General features: G+C 29.4%; 1 protein-coding gene across 2 annotated transcripts in view; it reads left to right on the plus strand.

Moving 5' to 3' along the window:
- LOC123296916 (protein scarlet) overlaps positions 1 to 17,818 on the plus strand; it is a 27,857-nt gene extending 10,039 nt beyond the window's left edge. For both annotated transcript variants that reach the window (XM_044878617.1, XM_044878618.1), the window contains exons 3-16: positions 5,897 to 6,080; positions 8,788 to 8,836; positions 8,899 to 8,948; positions 9,689 to 9,825; positions 9,925 to 10,095; positions 10,156 to 10,394; positions 10,461 to 10,653; positions 10,725 to 10,753; positions 10,816 to 10,921; positions 11,412 to 11,639; positions 13,100 to 13,235; positions 16,077 to 16,182; positions 16,990 to 17,090; positions 17,228 to 17,818. In XM_044878617.1, the coding sequence (XP_044734552.1) occupies positions 5,897 to 6,080; positions 8,788 to 8,836; positions 8,899 to 8,948; positions 9,689 to 9,825; positions 9,925 to 10,095; positions 10,156 to 10,394; positions 10,461 to 10,653; positions 10,725 to 10,753; positions 10,816 to 10,921; positions 11,412 to 11,639; positions 13,100 to 13,235; positions 16,077 to 16,182; positions 16,990 to 17,090; positions 17,228 to 17,418 (1,920 nt within the window). In that variant the 3' untranslated portion in view covers positions 17,419 to 17,818. The remainder of the gene's footprint in view (positions 1 to 5,896; positions 6,081 to 8,787; positions 8,837 to 8,898; positions 8,949 to 9,688; positions 9,826 to 9,924; positions 10,096 to 10,155; positions 10,395 to 10,460; positions 10,654 to 10,724; positions 10,754 to 10,815; positions 10,922 to 11,411; positions 11,640 to 13,099; positions 13,236 to 16,076; positions 16,183 to 16,989; positions 17,091 to 17,227) is intronic.
- Positions 17,819 to 20,449: the final 2,631 nt, after the last annotated feature.

Consider the following 20,449-nt stretch of genomic DNA (forward strand, 5'->3'; position numbering starts at 1 on the left):
GAGTGTCTTAAAAATACCTTTGTAAGTAATAAATTTATTTAACATGGCATTTTAGCCATTTAATTGAAAGAAAAAAATTACAATTGATTCATGCCCACGAAGGCACTGTTTATTTAATTCTTGAAAAACATTGCAAATTATTCCACACGAACTTCTATACCCATTTTGCATTTTTTTCTTAGGGTTACAAAATTGTTTTTGAAACATGTTCCAAAACGTATTGTAAGATATACAATTTTTTATTCACTCTCTTAATAATATCGAAAGGGATTTATGTGAAAGTGGAATCATTAGACATTGTACTTTGTTAGTTTCATTAGAAACCTCTGAAAAGTTACCTTGAGAAAGAATCCCTCAGTATTATCGGGTGGCGTAGGTATAAGATTAAAATTAAAAGACCTACTTTTTGAAATTATCTTCAAATTTTCAACTTTCAATTTTTATAATTTCACAATAAAAGTCTCAAAACTAAAGATAAAAAATGCACCGCCCGTAATATATGTATAGCTTTGATCGCCCGAAAACTACCCGATACAAAATTTTGTGGTCATGAAAGCCTTTATTCAGAATTCTGAAGAAAATTTTTGGGGCAGTTTGAAAAAGTTTCATATTTTCAATCTAATCATGTGATGTCCTGTTTTCCTATTTCTTATCAAGCTATTACTAAATTAGGCACTATGGCACAACGACTCAAGACCACGTACAAATTTTCTACCTACTATCTTTTATAGTTTAGGAGAAAATTTATAGAAACTTCTTTGCAAAAGGTGGACAGTATAGTTTTTTGTATGCATGAATTCTGCATACTCCGTTAAATACCAGATTTATGAGGGTTGTTTAATTTTTTTTTTTTGCGATTACAACAACTTCTATTTATATTTTTGTTGCACAAATTGGAGTAGAAGTTATATTAAACGTGAAGTAAAAACTATAGTCCAGGTAAAAAGTAAATAATTTATTGGATGCGGATATCACACTGTGGTGTGAATTTACAAATAATACTTGATTTCTAAATTATGTCCAAGTGTGTATTCTAAAAGAACAGAAGGGGCAGAGAAATGTACGATTTTGAAAATGAAATATGTAAAAATGCTGCAAAAAAAATCCCATTCAATTTTCCAAATGATCTTAGGCATTTAAGAAAATTAAGTACTGAAGAAAGTTAATTCTGTTTTTAAGCAACTTGTTATATTTTTTTAAGTAAATTTCGTTAATTTAGTAAATGTAGTTTAATACGGTAGTTGCCTGATGTCGAATTTGCCATATTACGCACAATAAAAGGTAAAACTAGACTTAATATCATGACAAAACTTGAAAGTGAAATTAAAATTGATTAAAAACGAAGAAGTTATAAGCGTTCATAGATTGATTTCCCATAACAAAGTTTGATATGTATTTTATATCCATCTCTATGGTGATATTGGACAATGATGTCACTAACCTATATCTTCCTCTTGGTTTAATTATTTTAAACGTTCATATTTTACGTACTTCTAAAAATTTTTCCAACTTCACTTTTCTGTCCGTTCAGTGAGAATTCTTTACCTGAAATGATAAAAAAAATTCAGTCAACAAGCCTATTTCTCATAAGTTTAAACATTAAGACGACTTCCATCTAGGCAAATTGAGTTTGAATTAGAGTCTTGTCAGATCCGCTGTTTCACTGCTTTAATATTGTATTAACAAACCGTTTTCATAGACTAAGCGCAATGCTATGCTATCCCTCGCTCTATTGTGGCTAAAAAGGGAGAAACCTTCACTTTATTTCTACATATTATGCTACCAAGATAACTTTCTTTTAACATAAATAGAAGGGAAAAACCTCGTCAAATTATGAAAAAATATAATTGATTTCTGTAAATTCTACACTCAATCCACAATTAAAACTTCATTTTTCTTTATTACGAAATTTATTTTTAATATTTCAAATGGCTTCTAATGCTAGGCGAAAATAATCCTTGAAATTCCTCTCCATTAAGTTTGATCGAACAGTACAGTATTACAAATAACATATAATCGACTTTCGACTCCGTCTCCGACTGCGTGTATTCAAGATTTGCTATTCAAAATATGTTAAAATATCAATTTTTAATGAATATTTATATGAAAACAGTTCGCCAGATTTTTTTTTTTCAAAAAAATATTTTATTCGTATGATTCAGCAATTATTTATATTACGTATGAATTAGCAATTAATAACATATCAAAAATTCAGATTTTTATCTATATACTTTAATGTCGGATTAACATTAATGACGGTCTATTTTCTTCTAGTTTAGTATGTACCTATCAAAAATTTTATTTACATCAAATATCTTTGATACAAAGATTAAGTATAATAATAGCTCGCTCCCACTTTTCACAGGTAAGGTATAAAATAATGTCTTGTATTTTAAAATTATGTCACTGGCTATTGCATTAAATGTCTGTTACTTTTTATTTATAAAATAATTAATGGTTATTGAAATCTATACCTGCAAGTTATCTTTATAAATATTCACTTCTTGAGTAGTACCAACAACAACAAAACAACATAATGAAGACATACATTTTACAGCATATTTGGGTCTTTAATTTGTCAAAATAATTCTCCTTGATATTGATCCTTGTATAAGATTTTAAATAAAGATTACACATAGTGTGAAGTTGTATTGATTTTATTGTTTTCATATATGTGGGCACAATGGATTTTTTATTTCTTGAGTTATTACTCTTACCCTGCCTGGTGTATGTAAAAAACAGGCCTTCACAAAATATTGATTGACCAACATCTTTTTAATTAACGAAAAACAAAGCATAACAATTTCAGAAAGATTTTATGTTTCTGTTTAGAATTATTTCCGTTTTGGAATGTTTAAAACTTTAAAACTTTAATTAAAATAGAATTTTAATTTTAATGTTTATTATCTTTTTACAACGTTTTTTTTTTTTTTTTTTATTATCCATAAAAAGGATAACTTGGGTTTTTATAAATGTGCTAAAACGTTTATTTTATGTTATCAATTTCTGTGTAGTAATAAACTAGATTACTAATTAAAAGTTACAAGCAAATTCTTCAACTCTCATAATCATGCATGGGCAAACGTGGCTTAGAGAAGACACTCATACTTCTGTATCAAAAATACGAGTAAGACAGGGGCAACCTAACCAGTGACAACCAAAAATACGAGTAAGACAGAGATACAACATTTTTTTCTACCTATCTCCATACTATCAGAGAAACTGAGATAGGTAGACGAATTGTACCCGTCTCGCTTCCTCCTGTATGAGCAATGCGGTCTTGGATAAAGGGGCATACAATAAAGTTTATGGCACTCAATAAAGTTAAAACAATGGTGGCTTTGACTTAAAATTACTCGCCCATGCCTGATCATAATGATATGGCAGTATATAATTATCGTTCAGAAGGTCAATTTTTATTTTTGTATAAATAATTAATTACATATCGAGTAATTGGTTAAGAAAAGAGAAAACTTTAAATTTGTAACCTATTTTGGCACGCGATAATTCAAAAACGAACAGAGGTATCAAGCTGAAATTTTTGTAGCATTGATCAGAACGAAAAAAGTGAGTTTGAGTTCGTAAATGAGCAATATATGTCAATTGGGTCATTTAACTATTCTATATATTGTAAATCGTTAGAGGTGGAACAAAAGTTTATGTGTAAATAATGTTTCTTATAAAAAACTAAACTATTGTTAGAAATATTGGTTAGAAATATAGTTGGTTTGGGCTGAATTTGCCGCCTATAGAGGAGTTGGTTGGGTTCTGAAGTTTTTAGCCCTTGCGTTCAACAATGGGACACTAACAGAAATTTTGTTCGGTCTATTTTTTCCGAGTATATTTTTTCCAAAATCTCAGCTTCGTGGCTGACGGCTGCTTTGTTTTCCAAGGACGGTCTAAATAGGCATTGTCACATTGCGATTGGTATATAGAGGGAATAAATGAGGGCGTTCTCTAAATAAATGATGATTCTTTAAATTAGTTTTAATGAATCAATGGTTTTCTAAATGAATCATTTAATAAAATAATTGAAATGAACTAAATTGCTAGCAAAGCCACGGGCAAAAGCTGGTATTCTATAAAGTCGAATAACAAATAATCTGACTTCTTATAATTATTTGTTCTATTTATGTTTTACTTAATAAGTATATTGTTATGTCAATAGTAGTTAATTTGTGGTTTGATGATTTTTTAGTAATAAAATTCGATCAGTATTCTGTGTGCATAAAATGATCGTGTTACTGAAATTGTGGATATTGAATAAATATGTAAATAAAAAACCGACTGACAGGCATTATTTATTAAATTTAAAAAATTTATTTATTTATTAAACCTCAGGCCAACCAAATAACTCCGGCAGTTGGAATTCAAGCGGAGATAGACAGAGGAATAATCAGGAAAATCATTCCCTCCAAAAAGTAAAGATGTCAATTATTTCTGTAATTCATTTTAGCCATAACTCCTAATATAGTCGAATAGTTTGTAACTAATAGCTCGATTTGGACAAAAAAAAATCGGATCGCTTTGATGCTTAATACCTCAGAAAACATAAGCATATTCTGCTCTTTTGAATAATATTAAAATGTTTTTCGAGGTATTTATACAGATAACTTCGTATTCTAAACAAATTCGTTATCTAATTTTAAACACTGATGACAAATAAAGCAAAATTAGTTTTATGCAAAAGCTTTCACGCTGAAAAAACTTAACTGCGATTAATTTTTTTTTTTTACCCAGATTAAAGGCTTGGCTTAAACTATAAATAAAAAAAACTTTTAACAAAAAGAAAACCGACTTCAAAAGAAAAACTTTTCCAAAACAAATTAAAATGCACTAAAAAGTAAAAAATAACGATAATATAATGTTGTTAAAATTATTGTTTATTTTGGAGTCGGTGTCAGCCAAGCTAATGTAGCAAACTGTTCTGTCAGAGCTGTTTCCTTGACTGACACCGACTCCAAAATAAACAATAATTTTAACAACATTATATTATCGTTATTTTTTACTTTTTAGTGCATTTTAATTTGTTTTGGAAAAATTTTTCTTTTGAAGTAAGTTTTCTTTTTGTTAAAAGTTTTTTTATTTTATGATTTTTAGTGAACCTGAAGTGCACTAACTAATTTATCACTAAAAAAAGAATCATCGAAATCGGTTTGCGTGATATTGAGTTATTCGTCCTGTTGTCGTGCATACTTAATGCTAATTTAAGACTTTTATGATTTTCTCATGGATACCGTTATCAGAATTCGACCAAAATGAAATGGGACCACACGGGAAGCACTAGCTTTCTAATAGATAAAGAATTATCAATCGGTTCACCCAATCGAAAGTTCTGAGGTAACAATCATTAAAAAAAAAAAATACATTCGAATTGATAACTTCCTCCTTTTTTGTTTGATGTCGGTTAAAAAACATGTCATTGTGTTATCAAAGACGATGAAAATTTTTCCTTTTACAAGCAAAAGGCTTTCTTATTCTTTATTATATGTTTTGATTGTTGTCTGACTATTTGGTCCAAATATTGTGTTTGAAAATTAGGAAGGTACTTCTCGACGCATAATTTTATTGTACTAAAAAGAAGAAAATAACTATTACTATTTTTAAAAGCTTGGGGCGCTTTGATTAATTCTTTAGTATTTTAAATTGAGTGCCTTTAGATTTTACCAATATAGTAGGTAATATATGAGACGACTTTATTTTTTAGTGTAATAAAATCTCATATCAAAAAATGTATTGTTTTATTAAATTTATGTTGGAGATTATTGTTTTTGCCTAAGTGTACAAAAAAGTATTAATTGCAATTTATATAAATAAATAAAAGTAGCGACTTGAATTGTAATCATTATATTATTAAAATAGAGATTTTGATCTATATTTTGCGGTTTTATTACAGGAGACATCAGAGATTGAAAGTCGTGGGAATGAAAAAATTCAATATTGTGGTATGACAAGGAGTTACAGTCGTTGGTCACCAGATGAAGAAGGTGTTACGGTTGCATGGCGTGATCTTAGTGTTTATGCATATAACAAGAATGCAAATAACAAACGGGATGCATACAAACGTATCGTTAATAATGGTAGGTATCAGATTTTTATCCAAAACTATTAAATCTTTACTATAAAACATTAAGAAATGTCTAGAAATTGTTTAATAATAAGTAATTATTAAAACAATTGTGGTTACTTAAAATTAAAGTGTGCGGAGTTCAATTTCTTGTGTTTAATACAATCAAGATCTAAAACAGCGACATTGAAGAAACCAAAAAATCAAAAATTATGGTCGTTAGCCAATAACCAATAATTCTTAGGTATATGAGCGATATGTACATTTTATTAACGAATTTCCGTAGGAAATGCAGCACCAAGTACTTTTTCAAAATAAAAAATATTTTTGTATTTTTGATCAGTTTTAAGCAAAAAAATACTCTAGTCGCTATGTCGTTATTCCAAAGAAAATTGGCCGCTATAACCGTTATATGAATTTTAAGATACAAAGCTAATAGGATTGATAATAAAGAATATAAGCTTCAAAAAAAAGATTATGACGTTGTTTTGATTGAGTTTGATCGGACATTATCTAAATCTGACGATGGGTTTTTTATGTGATTAATTATTAAAAAGCTACCTTTTAACAGTAACTATATGGTAGTTGTTAGCTAAAAACATGTTATGAATAATCTCGCTGAGCCTTCTGTAGATAAAAAAACAAAAAGGTAATACTTTTATTAATCATTTTCGTACGTAACATAAAAAATAAATAAAAAATTGTTTTCGGTGAAGGGATTATTTTTATTATCTTAATAGATAATAAGCTGCAAAGTTCGCCACTTCCTCATTCAAAGCATCCGTAAAACTCACTGGGCTTCCAGATATTTTTTACGATATTTTAAAAATTATCTCAAAATTGGGAACATAGGCATAATTATCTCGTGTTCAAAACGGTCTCGTGTTTTAAACGGTCAAAATTTCTGACTCTTTGGAATTTAATACTAAGCCCTATTAAGTACTTAAATTTATCAAAAATCTACTTGTAAAAGTTTTGTTATCAATGAGTTGAGACAGGTATAAATCAATATATTTGATTCAAGATTAAAACTAATTCAAACGTATAAAGATATAATCTCAGATCACTCCTTTATTATCAGTACCATTGATTACACAGATGCTTCCTCTAATCTACTTACTTTGTCGTAAGGTGATGTCTGAACAGTTTCAAAAGTGGTTTGCTTACCTTGCTTATGGCTAGTTATCATTGCCCGTTGAGCCAAGCTTTCAGAGAATTTATCAATAATTACGCACCGCCTTTGCGTTTTTCATTTTTTTTTTCAGTATGTTACCTCGTAAGAAAAGGTAGCTCAAACTGAAAAACTTAGCACGAGAGGAAAAAAAACTGTAAAATTAGTATTATATAGTAGATTGATTTACTTTATAATGAATTATATTTTGAAATAAAACACGATTTGACTGCACTGTATGCCAAGTATTTAATTATTTTAAAGAATAACAAAGCTTTCAAAAACTCCGTTTTGCCCTTCACGTAAGCCTAAAACGAGCCATTTCCAGAGGCTGCATGCGATGTGTTGTGTGAGGAGGAAGCGATACAAAAATCGCATTATTTTGTGGGGTATATTCTAATTATGGAAGATATTTGGGAGACTCGTGGTTATCTATAACCAAAATTACTTTTTCGACAAAGTCAGTCTCAAAATTGAGGTCCTGTAATCCAGCCACTATCAGCAAGTTAGCTTGGTGCCTGGTAGGGCCCCTTTCAATAATCTGCCAAATATTTACTTCTAAATGTAAGGAATTGGAGATTAAAGGATCCAGTTGTATTTCAACAGCAGACAACCGTCGTTAATTTTGTGGTTTCTGTTTTGTGCTATCTGTTTTGTCCGAGAGTACTGTGTTTTTGCTTTTTTTCAAGTACAAATAACCTCAAAACGGCAGATTTGGCAAGCAAAGTGTTTATGTAATTTCAAACTTATGTTAATGTGTTTATGTAATTTTAATAAAAATATGATACGAACAACACGACCATTATAACGATGGAAATTCTGTTTAATGGAAATACAGAATTTAACTTGTACTTATGGTTAAAGCTGCTGTGCCAGCTTCATACACCTATTACCAACAAAATATCATTTACAGAATTACAGACTGATTGGTAATTCTATAATTTCTATGTTTGAAAAGATAAGTAACCTTCGATTATGAGTAAGAAATGACTATTTCCCTACATGGAGCCTTTGTAATCAGATTACATAATTTATCAATATCGTAAAATTCAATATAGTTACACATATATTGTGGAAATAAAATTGTTCTATTTCTAAAAATTCTACACCTTAAGCCCATGAAACTCTTTTTGTATGCCATTTGGAGAATTGACAAAAATTAAGATGGATAAAAGGTAAGGACGTTCGAGTGTCGACTTCGTGCCAATGATTTTTTGGCTTGTCGTGTAGATATATTTAAACAAAGCTATTGGCAACACAAAAGATGCAAAAAAATGGCAGGAAGTGAACTGGCGAATGAGTTGAAAAATAGTTCTGTTTATTATAATTTTAGTACAATGCTTTTGACATTTTAAACGACAGGAAAAAAAATCACCGAAAAGTACGTAAATCTAAAAACCCGATTTCCATAAATTCGGCTTTATTTTTATTACCATAAAAACCTTTAGCAATCGTCCAAATAGCCAAAAAATAATACAAAGTCAATAAGAGCTCACGTAAAATTAAAATTAATTTCTAATAATATAATTTAAATTATTTATTTATACAGTTACAGGTGCTGTTAAATATGGAACTCTCGTTGCCTTAATGGGCCCAAGGTACGCGGATAACAATTTTATTTAAATAAAACACAAATTAACAAAATATTTGTCTATTTTAGTGGTGCTGGTAAAAGTACATTTATGAATGCTTTGGCACACAGAACATCAGGTAAAAATGGAGAAAAAGAATGTTTGTTTAATTTATATGTAAATTAAACAAATTTACGAAAAAAATTGAAAGATTTGATACTTTTACCTGGGTATTTGAGTATACATCGCAGATAGACAAGTGTTTCGCGCAATAATAATAGCATGACCTAAACTCTAAAGGAGTGGCTCTTGTCGCCTAAAAAGATGTCCTGGAGAGCTCCAAGACATGTTTATTTATATTTATTTATTTTTTATACCATTTAATACTCCCATTAAATAAGGTGTAATTTAGTGAAGTTTTGGAGGCAGCAATGCCATCTATACCAAGTTTTAGCATTTTATCTGTATAATAAAAAAAAGTAGAAGAGTTGAAAATAATGTTTTGAGAATAAAATATACTTATAAAAAAATTTTAGATATTAATTTTCGTTTTGGAGATATTAATTTTGACGTAAATTGATCAAAATTGGGAACGTAGGTATAACCATCTCGTGCAATCCTATGCAATTCTGTTGAAACAAATTTTTAACATTAAGTATAACTTAAGCATAGAAACTGCAGATATCATGCTAGAAATATATAAAAAATTTTGTTGGTGGTATCATGATTTTCAAAATTTGTGGCGGTATAACTGGGTGGAAATTTCTTAATACGTACCTGTCTTTAGTAAATTTGTTTATACATGTAAATTGATGAACTGATGTGTATTTTTAAATTAAATATCGTTAATATTATATATTATTGCTGTTTTTTTCGCAGCTGGAATGATTGTCGATGGCGATATTCTTATTAATGGCAGACCAATTGGAGATTACATGAAGAATTTGAGTGGATTTGTATATCAACATGATATTTTTACTGGTAGTTTAACAGTTTCGGAACATTTATGTTTAATGGTAAGATTAACGATATTTCTGTCAATTAATTTAAATCGAAAAAATCGTTTCTTAAAACGATAGATGCACACAGGTGTTAAAAAATGAATTTTTTTGCAGGCTCATTTAAAATTCAGTAGAAATGCTACTGCTGATGAGCGTAACCAACGGATAAGTTACCTATTAAAACACTTAGGTCTCACACACCGTATGCATACTAGAATTGGTGTCAACGGCGACGAGAAAGTCTTGTCGGGTGGAGAAAAAAAGCGCTTAGCACTTGCAACAGAGGTAATTTTTTAGTCACTAAACTTGCGTAAAAATATTTATCCATATTTGGTATATTTTCAGTTATTAACAAATCCATCATTGCTTTTTTGTGACGAACCTACAACCGGACTAGATTCTTATTCAGCTCAAAAAATAATTCAAATGTTAAATACTTTAGCAAGTCAAGGAAAAACAATTATTTGTACCATTCATCAACCAAGCTCACAAATTTTCGCAATGTTCGATCAGTTAATTTTACTGACAGAAGGAAGAATTGCTTTTATGGGACATTCAGAACAAGCTCTTGATTTTTTTGAAAAGTAGGTATATAAAAATATAGCTGTTTTCGAAGTAAAAAAAGTAATACTCATTTATATTCTCTCTAGACAAGGCTATGAGTGCCCTAAAAATTATAATCCTTCGGATTTTTTCATTAAAATCATTGCAACAACACCAGGCTCCGAGGAGGCAAGTAAAACAAGTATACGAAAAATTTGTGATCAATACGCAGTTAGTGAAGCCGCCAAAGAAGTCGAATTTGTCGTTCAATATGAGTTTCATATGGGAATTTCTTCTGATGTAAGATTCAAAAAATTATGAAAAATGTAAATCAATTTTAATAATTTAATAATTGATTTTCTTATTTCCAGCAATCTTCTTTCACACGAAAACTTAAAAAGTAAGATTATCTTTAAAAAAATTTTTTCAAAGTTAGTCTTAATTGATAATTTATTTTTGAAGGAATGGTCCATTTTGGTGGTCGAAACTATACTGGATAACATATAGATGTATTTTACAAGTTCTGAGGGATCCTTCGGTTCAGAGGCTGCGCATGATCCAAAAAGTGGTAAGACATATATACGATTCTGGGCTGTGAGATTTTTAACAAGGCAATGATTTAAAAAATAATTATATAATTAACATACAATGGGGTTTAACTTCCGTTCCTCAGACATACAGTCTATAACAAAGGCAACCCACATCATTATTTATTAATCTTTATTTATTTAATTTACATCGATATCCCAGTTTACTTTCTTAGATGAAAATCAAACTTGTCTGAAAATGTCAGTTATAGTTACGTAAGTTACGTACATTATGTCAGGGCTTTTACAAAAATGATATTGATTTTAGGACACAAAAAGAAAGACATGGGAGCTACTCATTTAAAATTTCAACGGATAGGGCTATTGTTTGTCATTTTATAACTCACTTACAAAGAAGGTGCAATTGGCCAAACTTATCTTATGATTCCTAGTATTAATTATCAATACGAGCTTGCGTGTGTATCCTAATTGCAGAAATACTTGAATTTATTTAAATAAAATATTTTCTAGGTGATTGCACTAATGGTTGGTTTTTGCTATGTTGGTTCAACAACGTTAACTCAAGCTGGAATCCAAGCTGTTCAAGGTGCACTTTTTATGTTGGTGGCTGAAAATACATTTACACCAATGTATACAGTCTTAGAATTATTTCCCAGGGAGTTGCCACTATTCATTCGAGAGTATAAATCTGGACTTTACTCTGCTAGTATTTATTACATAGCAAATGTAATTGCTATGGTAAGTTATCTAAACGGTAATATATCTAAAAATCAGGAAAAAAGAATCGATTATTACTTATGTATTAAAATATTAAGAATATTGGGAAAGAGTTTTGATACGTGTCCGAACATTATATACTGAAATAAAATTAGCATAGCTGTATAAAACTTAATTTGCGTTTTCAAGCTCTATTTTTATTTTCATAGATTTTCTTTAAAACTATGAAAGATAGAGATCAATCCTTATATACCAACTCAATAAAGGTAGCACGACCGCCAAGGCAAGTTTTGACTTGTTGTTGAAATTATTTTATTTTATTTTCAACTTTGATGCTCAATTTTGTCATAACTTTATGAATGTATACGAAAATAAGAATAAAATTTTTCGATATCTGCCTTAGTTTTCGAAATATCGAAAGCTAAATAATTAAGCAAAATTTTCAATTAACGATATTTTGAAAATTCCAAGTATCGAAAAATATTTTTACTTTTCACCTTATATTGTCAAGGTATAACATAATTCACCACCAAAATTGAAAAAATATATTTTTTTAAATTTGTTTCCCTCCCACACTGCTTATACATCCTTATTTAGTCGCGCGCAACGGTTTTTTTTTCAATAATTTATTAAGGTTTAAAACTTTAATTTAAATAGTTTTTTTTCCACTTCTTTCTCATTAGACCAATGTAAATTTGTCTACTTTTGAAGTTATTTTTTTATTTAAATAATCGGACCAAACCCCCCTAAAATTTTTATAATTGATTTAGACTTAGTGCAACTTCATATAAAAAAAATCAAGACTTTTATCCAAAATTGTCCTGTCGCTTGTACATCCTTAAGGGGATTCAAAGTGAGATATTAAAAAAAATAATTTTAAATCGTAAAGTTCGTTTCAAAGCATGTAGATTAAAAGAAAATTAAAAATTTTCCCTTGAGAAATGTCAGAAAAGTTTACAAATTAAAACTTTCACTAAAAATTTGTTTCGAAGCATTATAACAATATTAGTGAACCGAATACGGTAGAGTCTCGCTAAGTGAGACTCCATAAATTACTGGAATTGTTCCGATTACTGGGATTGTATGGAAAAATTCATTATAAATATGGTATTGCAAAAATATCCTTGGAAATTATGTATTTAATATTGTCACACAGCATTAAACACGTGTTATTGCGATGATATTGTGTTGTTAGAATCATAACAAAAAATCATATTAGATTTATATACAGTTCTGGCAGACAACGATTATCGAGTGTTCCGATAAAAGAGACTTTACTGTATTAATAATATCTTTGGTATTAATATATTATGTTGTTTTCAATAATAAATTAATAATAAGATTAACATAATATAGAAATTATGATTATGGTCAGATAATAATTTTTTTTTAATACAAATCCATTAGCATTATGTGTAGTAAAGAAGAGTCTTTTTCATAAATAATTATTTAAATTAATTAAAATGTATATTATTTTGCAGTTACCAGGTCTCATCCTAGAACCAGTTTTATTTATTTCTATATTTTTACCATTAACTGGATTACGTCCAAGTTTTTATGCAATCTTAATGACAGCTATAATTACCATACTTACCATGAACGTATCCGCAGCTTGCGGTAAGTATTAAATTGATACTTTAATGTTGTTAATTTTATGCAGTAACTTTATATGACTTCGCATGCCATTATCTAACTAAATTTATGTCAAAATACTGTCAAGTTTATAAAGACCTCCTCTAGAAAGGAAGGTCCCCACAATTCTCTGTATCATTTTGATCAAAAGCTATTACGGAAACAAATATTTTAAACAAGTAGTTTTCGAGCTACGGATGGTCAAGCGTATGAACATATTATAGTTCTAGTATATGACTAGAAAAAAGGCTCTCTGTAAAACTTTTTCAAACGTCCGCCAAAAAGTTCACAGAAAGTCATTTTCCTATCTAATATTGTGGGGTCCTTTCTTCTTCAAAAGGTGGGTACGCCTATGTTCTTGTAGAAGTTGGGAATGATAATATGGGAGTGATAAATTATATCACGAACATATCAGTTCACCCCTGCGCTTTAAGTAAAGTGCTTTTAGAAAATTTTGAAAAAGATAAAAAATCAGATTAATTTAACGATTACTTAAGTAAGTTAGTACAGACAACCCTTAAAGTGAACTGAAATAAATTTTTATATATTTTGTGTCGTATTAGCCATAAATCATCCAAGAAATGAAAATCTAGTTTGTTTTACAATTGAACGAAAAGTTTCGGTAGCAGTGGCTGAAATCCGTCAAAAATACTCTAGAAAATGATTTTTATCCAAATTGAAGAAAAACAAACTTAATTTTTGGCAATTTTCTTAGTCGGTCCCCCGAAGAATTTAATTTTTGATTTAAGCGAAGCATCGTTTGTTATTTTTACGTTCAAAACATATATCACTCAGCTGCAAAACCTCTTTCAAATAAAAAATTTCAAAGATACCCTCGTATAAAGTTTGTGTGTATAAAGATCAGAATCTTTATTTATATACAAACAATAATTATAAATAAAATATAATTATATATAAAAGTAACCAACTACCGATAAAACGTCTGCCTGGCGAAGAGAACACAGAAATTATATTGTAATTTTACTACTAGTTTTATAGCTTTCTTCTTTGAATACAAAAAATAATTCCGCAAAATATAATTCTATTTATCGCGATTACAAATGAAAATTGATAATTAAAATTTTATGCAAAAGTTTATACTTATAGAATAAAATTTAAACAGACAGGCTACTAACTTATAGTAGTTTACTATGCACTAACAATCATAGCCTCCTCCTCTTCAAATAAGAAAGGTGTGAACCAACCAACCAAAAATATGTTTTTTAATAATTGACAGTCCTTGTACAAGATTATACCGCGTACAAAGTATGCGATAACTAATGAAAAATTAATAACTACCATAAAAAGTACAATTTTACTCATTGAATATACAATAAAAAAATTATGACTTGTAAAGGACATCACACTTATCGACGATATCGTTATTATACTTCTATTTCGTGAGCGATTCTATTGCGATAGCTTTTTGAATCTTTAGGTACGAGAGTTTTTTTTAAGATTTCGGACATTTTTTCCTCATTGATCTTCAGTAGAAAAAATTTCTGTCTGATAAATTGAAATTTCATTCTTTAATCATAAAACTAACTTATATTTAAATTACAGCCACACTAAAATGATTTAAAAAGTTTTTCGAAGTGAAAACTTCTTTAAGCGCATTGAGCGCTTTTTTGAAACACAGATTGAAACCGCGGTTCCTACCCGATCACTAAAGCTAAGCAATAAGCTAAACAAACTTAGTTCGAGGATGGGCGACCACTTGAAAACACTGTGTGTTGTACACTTTTTTTAAATTATTTATAATAGGTTTTTATACACACGTAAATAATTTCAATTTACAAATTATTTATACTAAAATTAAAAAATTAAACAAACACAGTAATTTCAAAGTATTAAGTTTTCACTTTCGCTGTATATTTCTCATGGCTGACTATCTTTTTTTTTAATTAAACGAGTAATATCTAGTGCGGTGTTATAAACGGAAAAGCTATCTGGCAGTTATAATTTATATTGTTAAAAGGGCAGAACAAATGATCTTAGAAATACGCTCTGGTAAACTTAGTAAAGGTAGCCGCTCTTAGATGTCAGTCCTATCTTAACTAATCCATCCCTAACTGATTTAATAAGAAAAAAATCCAAAATCTTTAACTGTTATACCATTTTCTTAAAAGAACCAAATTTTTTGAAAAAAAATTTCAATATTCATTAATGCCAAATTACAGATTAAAATTACTTTTTGAAGAAATATTGGTTATCAACAAGTGCGGATGCATCCATATCTCAGTATAATATCCGTATAATATTTGTTGAAGGGAGCAAAATGAACTTTACACTGGTATTGGACCTTTCGTTTACGTGAACTTGATTACTTGAATTTGCAGTTACTTAAATAAATAATTGTTTAGAAAAGCTCTCTTTAATAGTTTTAATTTTTCTAAATTTCATTTATTGTAAATATTTTATTGACAGATATTGCTATAAGTCATGTCATTATAAAATATCATTCTAACACCCCACGCTTTTTTACGATAAAATGGTATTTTTCTCAGTTCACTCTATTTTTATTATTATTATTTTTTTGAGCTTATTTATGAAATAAATGTCTTACCTGCACCTCCACCATTTTCTTATTTAATAAATTTCTTAATCCTGAAGATCCTGATCAGAATAATCTGTTTAAATTATTGATCAATTCAATCTGACGTGTTAAAAATAGCTTTCTTACTTTTGGAAATTTGCTATTGCTCCGGTTGCTCTTTTATGAATACGTGCTTGATCAATAAATATCGTATATTACATGCTATTATGCTAAATTGTATTTGTATCCAATTAATGATCAATAGAATAATGGATTTTCTTTTATTACAGGAACATTCTTTTCAGCCGCTTTTGAATCGGTTCCAATGGCTATGGCATTCTTGGTACCGTTTGACTATGTTTTGATGATAACATCTGGCGTATTCATTCAATTAAGGTATGTTATTTGAATCAGATTTTATATATGGAGAAATTTGAGTATCAAGGTTTGCGTTATTTTCTGTAAACATATCATCCAACATCCTGCCGAGATACTTATTTTATTAATTTCCATATTTTAGTTGATCAAATTCGAATTCTGTTACTCCAAAAACCTTCAGAAGGGTATTTTCAGCCCATTTTGTAAACCGTTAGAGATAGATTAAAAGTTTAAATGAAGTTTAAAAATAAAAAACTTTTTTTAAAAACATTTTTTTGTAGTAATCAACTGAGGAAGTGAGAGAACAGATTACTCTAATTACTTTGTGTGTAAGACTGGCTATATTTCTTTACTTACATAACGTAATAAAACAAAAGATTGCATAATAAACACTGTCTATACATGGTATTTCAATAAATAACTCCGTCAAATGTTTCTTTTCGCATGTTCTAAAATACGTTTCGGAAACTATGGGGCTGAAACAAACTAACTTATTAGGTTTCTCTAAATTTAATTACAAACAAAATGAGCCGTGTTAGATCAAAATTAGTAGCATTATCAAAAACCTTCTAAAGTCGATCGTGATTTTAGATTGATTTACTGCACCTGAATTATTAAATTTAAAAAAAAACTATTGTTGGATCTATTATAATTTATTATTCGAGAAGTATTGCAAATAATTAAAATTTCTTTGAAAAACTTGTTAATTTGAAAAACACTTTATAAAATGGGCTACACCCTTCTAAAAAAGATTACGCTAATAATTTTTAGAAGTGTAAAATTACAAAACAGTTTTTGTTAAAAAATTTTTTATGTAAATTTCAGCACAATTCCACCATATCTTCAATGGGCTAAATATTTGTCGTGGATAATGTATTCAAACGAAGCTTTATCAATTATACAATGGAATGGAATTACAAATATAAGTAAGTAAACATCGAAGATATTTTTTGTAAAGTAATTTGAAATTGTAGAAAAAATTTTCTGCAACTTAGTTCTTTTAATGATTGTTTTACAAATATATTTTTATCAGTGGAATATTTTTTTTAATTTTATGTTTCAGCTTGTGAAATTCCAGCATCCGCCACAGAAGATGAAATAATTCCATGTATACAAACTGGTGATGAAGTTTTAGAAAAATACAGTTTTTCAGCAGACCATTTAGTTCCAAACATGATTTTCTTAGTGGCATTTTATTGTTTTTACCATATTTTAGGATTTTTATTTTTATTGAGACGAGCGAAAAAAAATTAAAATTATTAAATTTAATATTTGTTTACATGAAAATATTAGTGCTGGATTCAATTTAAATGGCGTATGACGTAAAAAAAGATCGTATGTTAGTGAAGAAATCTTATTCTATAAATGAATTTTGGGCTAATTTTTTGTCCTTCCCTATTGTATTTCTATCTGATTTTAACATTTTCCGTTCTTGAATTGTGTCTTGTCTTACAGTCTTTAGGTTTAATCCAACGCTAAGAAAAACACAAAAATTTACATGATAGAAATAAGACTGTTAATAAGAGTTAGTATCAGATTTTTCATTTTTATAATAAGAAAATAGAAACTACTGAAAATTTAAGTGTAGGCACTCATACCATACATTTTATTTGCAATAGGGAATATTAATGTATTTTTTTTATATTTTTAATTCATTCTTTACACCGTTATAACAAATTAAAAAAATATAAATACTGTTTAAAAATGCTGTAATTAAGTGTAAAAAAATATTTAAAATAGAGAATAATTTTGAGATGTTTAAGCGCAGTCCTTTTGGCGCTCACTATTGATGACGTATTAATTTGTGATCTGCTAATTGGTGACAGTTCAATGTATAATATACACTTTCAAATAATTAATTTACCAAACAGAATTTACACACGTTATTATAAAGTTTTCTAATAAAAAGCCATAGAATAATATAACTTAATGCAATACCATACAAAGTATAAGTAAATAATTCCGTACAGTATGTCAAGAAATCTGGCAAGCCACATACTGTGACGTCACGTCTATTTTAAAATTTGAATTTCCGTTTAAGAAATTTGAATGTCTCTCACTGAATTTGTACTATTATTAATTCAATTTGGGTAATTAAAAAGATATTAATTACTGAAATAATGGTTTAATTGAAATGTCCAGCCAGTAAAGTTACGAAAAAAAATATTTGAACCAAATTTAAATTTCATGAATATTCCTTATTGCTAATTAGAATTCTCGAAAAATATATTCGGTGATATACTTTTCACATTTACCTGAGTTCGTGTTATCATTTATTTTTAGTTTTAATGATATAAATGAGGCGTGATGGAGCCAAGTAACCTATGTGCCAAAAAAGGATTTGTATTTAACAAGGAGGTTTTGTTCTTAAAGAAAATGTGAATAGAAATTGAATTATGTGCCATGAATGAGAACTGCTGGAATGTTCCTGTAGTTCTGTAAGCCCGGTCAGAATCCTTGAATGATCTAAGTCGACCAACTATAACAACTACTCACGACCAACTATAAGGAAATTCTTATAAACCGGCATAGATAATTAAATCACTGTATAAAGCGTTTAAAAACTAAATGGACGCGGCTTCTAGATTTAACTGTCATTTCTACACATTAACATGGGCACATAGAGAATATTTTGGTGTAAAAAACTATATTTTTAAGTTTTTGCCAATAAAATCACTTGGCCCTATTTCGTCTCAAATATTGCAGATTTGCACGAATGTTTCAAAAATGAAAAATTTCTAATAATTTTACTATGTAGTTAGTTTAAAACCTGACCACCAAATACAGTAACAATTTTCAATTCGAAATCACGTTATTTTTAGTGCAATGCAATATAATTTAAGCCGTCATGTGATTGTCAAGAAACTATAAAAGTGCCATATTACGAGTTTTAAGATAATTTATAATTTATTTAATTGTGAAATAGATTAATGTACTTTTTTTTTGTGATTTTGATGATGTATAGAGCAAGTTTATTATTTTAATTGTACATAGAAATAAATTTTATGAATTTTTAAACTTGTTTTAAAATTTTCTCCCAAATTATCCCAGCCCAAACTCTTTTTATGATTTTTATGATTATTGTACAGGCAGATTGCAAAGTTTGCTGAAGGAATCTTAGAGTTTAACCAAGACAATTTAAAATAAAATAACTCCAATTCATCATATTATTTAAATGTGATATATCAACGAATTCATGCCTGCTAAGGGGGGAGATAAGACACAGGGTTTACACCCCAGAGCTACCCATCTCCTTGAGATCCTTGTGAGGCATAAATCTTCACAAGGCAGCTACGTCTCATGACGAAAGTTCACTAACTTGAGGCCGTGCCTTCTGTACGCCCGTCAGTCCACGCAAATCTCGTGAGTCCGTCTGTCTTCCGATTCGAAGGTACGTTAGTCAGTCTGATGTCCTGGTCGAGCAGACTCCGTTCTTGCACCGCAGAGATGTGGAACCTACTTAAAGAAAAGAAAGAAAAAGAAACTTCAAGGGCAGTTACTTGAAGACAGTCTGATGCGCTTTTAATGTACGAAGGGTGCCTATAATGACAGCCTTTTGCATGGCAGAGATAAGGTGACGAAGATAAGACCTGTAGACCGGAATTTGAGAAAGATTCGTCTCGAGAGTGGGACGAAAACCGCCAAGGCAACCGATTATGAGAACAACCTTTTTGACTAAGTAGCCAGGGTGTAATTGTCGTAGTTCTTGTAATAGATCAAGAACTTTAGTCCTGTTTTGCTCATCCTTCGAAACAATGTTTGTTTCTGTGGGCGCAGAGAACTCGATGACGTACATAGTCTTGGATGTGATATCCTGGAGCACTATATCAGGCTTAACAGCGGAGAGCTGAATGGTAGTTTTGAACGAGAAATTCCAGAAGATAATGCATATCTCGTTCTTGACGACGGACTTGATCTCGCCCGGAGCATATGGTAGGACTGGCGTAGGATCCGCTCATACTTATGTCTCAGCGTCACCGGCTGTGATTTTCACGCTCTGCACATAGTGGTGGAGACTGCTTCCTTACATACATACTTTTGGTGAGAAAGCGTGGCTATCACACCATCTTGGGAATCGATGAGAAAGCTTCCTCAGACTTGAGTCCAGCTGATCGTAGAAAAGAGAAATATTAGATCGTAGAAATATTATTATTATTATTATTAATTTAACCTTTCACGCAATAATTGCAGCATTTATGTAATAATATTGTCTATGTTTACTAATAAACAATATCATTATTTAAAAATACATGCAAATTTATAACGATGCAGAAGTTATAATTAT

Source organism: Chrysoperla carnea, chromosome 3, assembly GCF_905475395.1.
Source record: "Chrysoperla carnea chromosome 3, inChrCarn1.1, whole genome shotgun sequence".
Lineage (NCBI taxonomy): Eukaryota > Metazoa > Arthropoda > Insecta > Neuroptera > Chrysopidae > Chrysoperla > Chrysoperla carnea.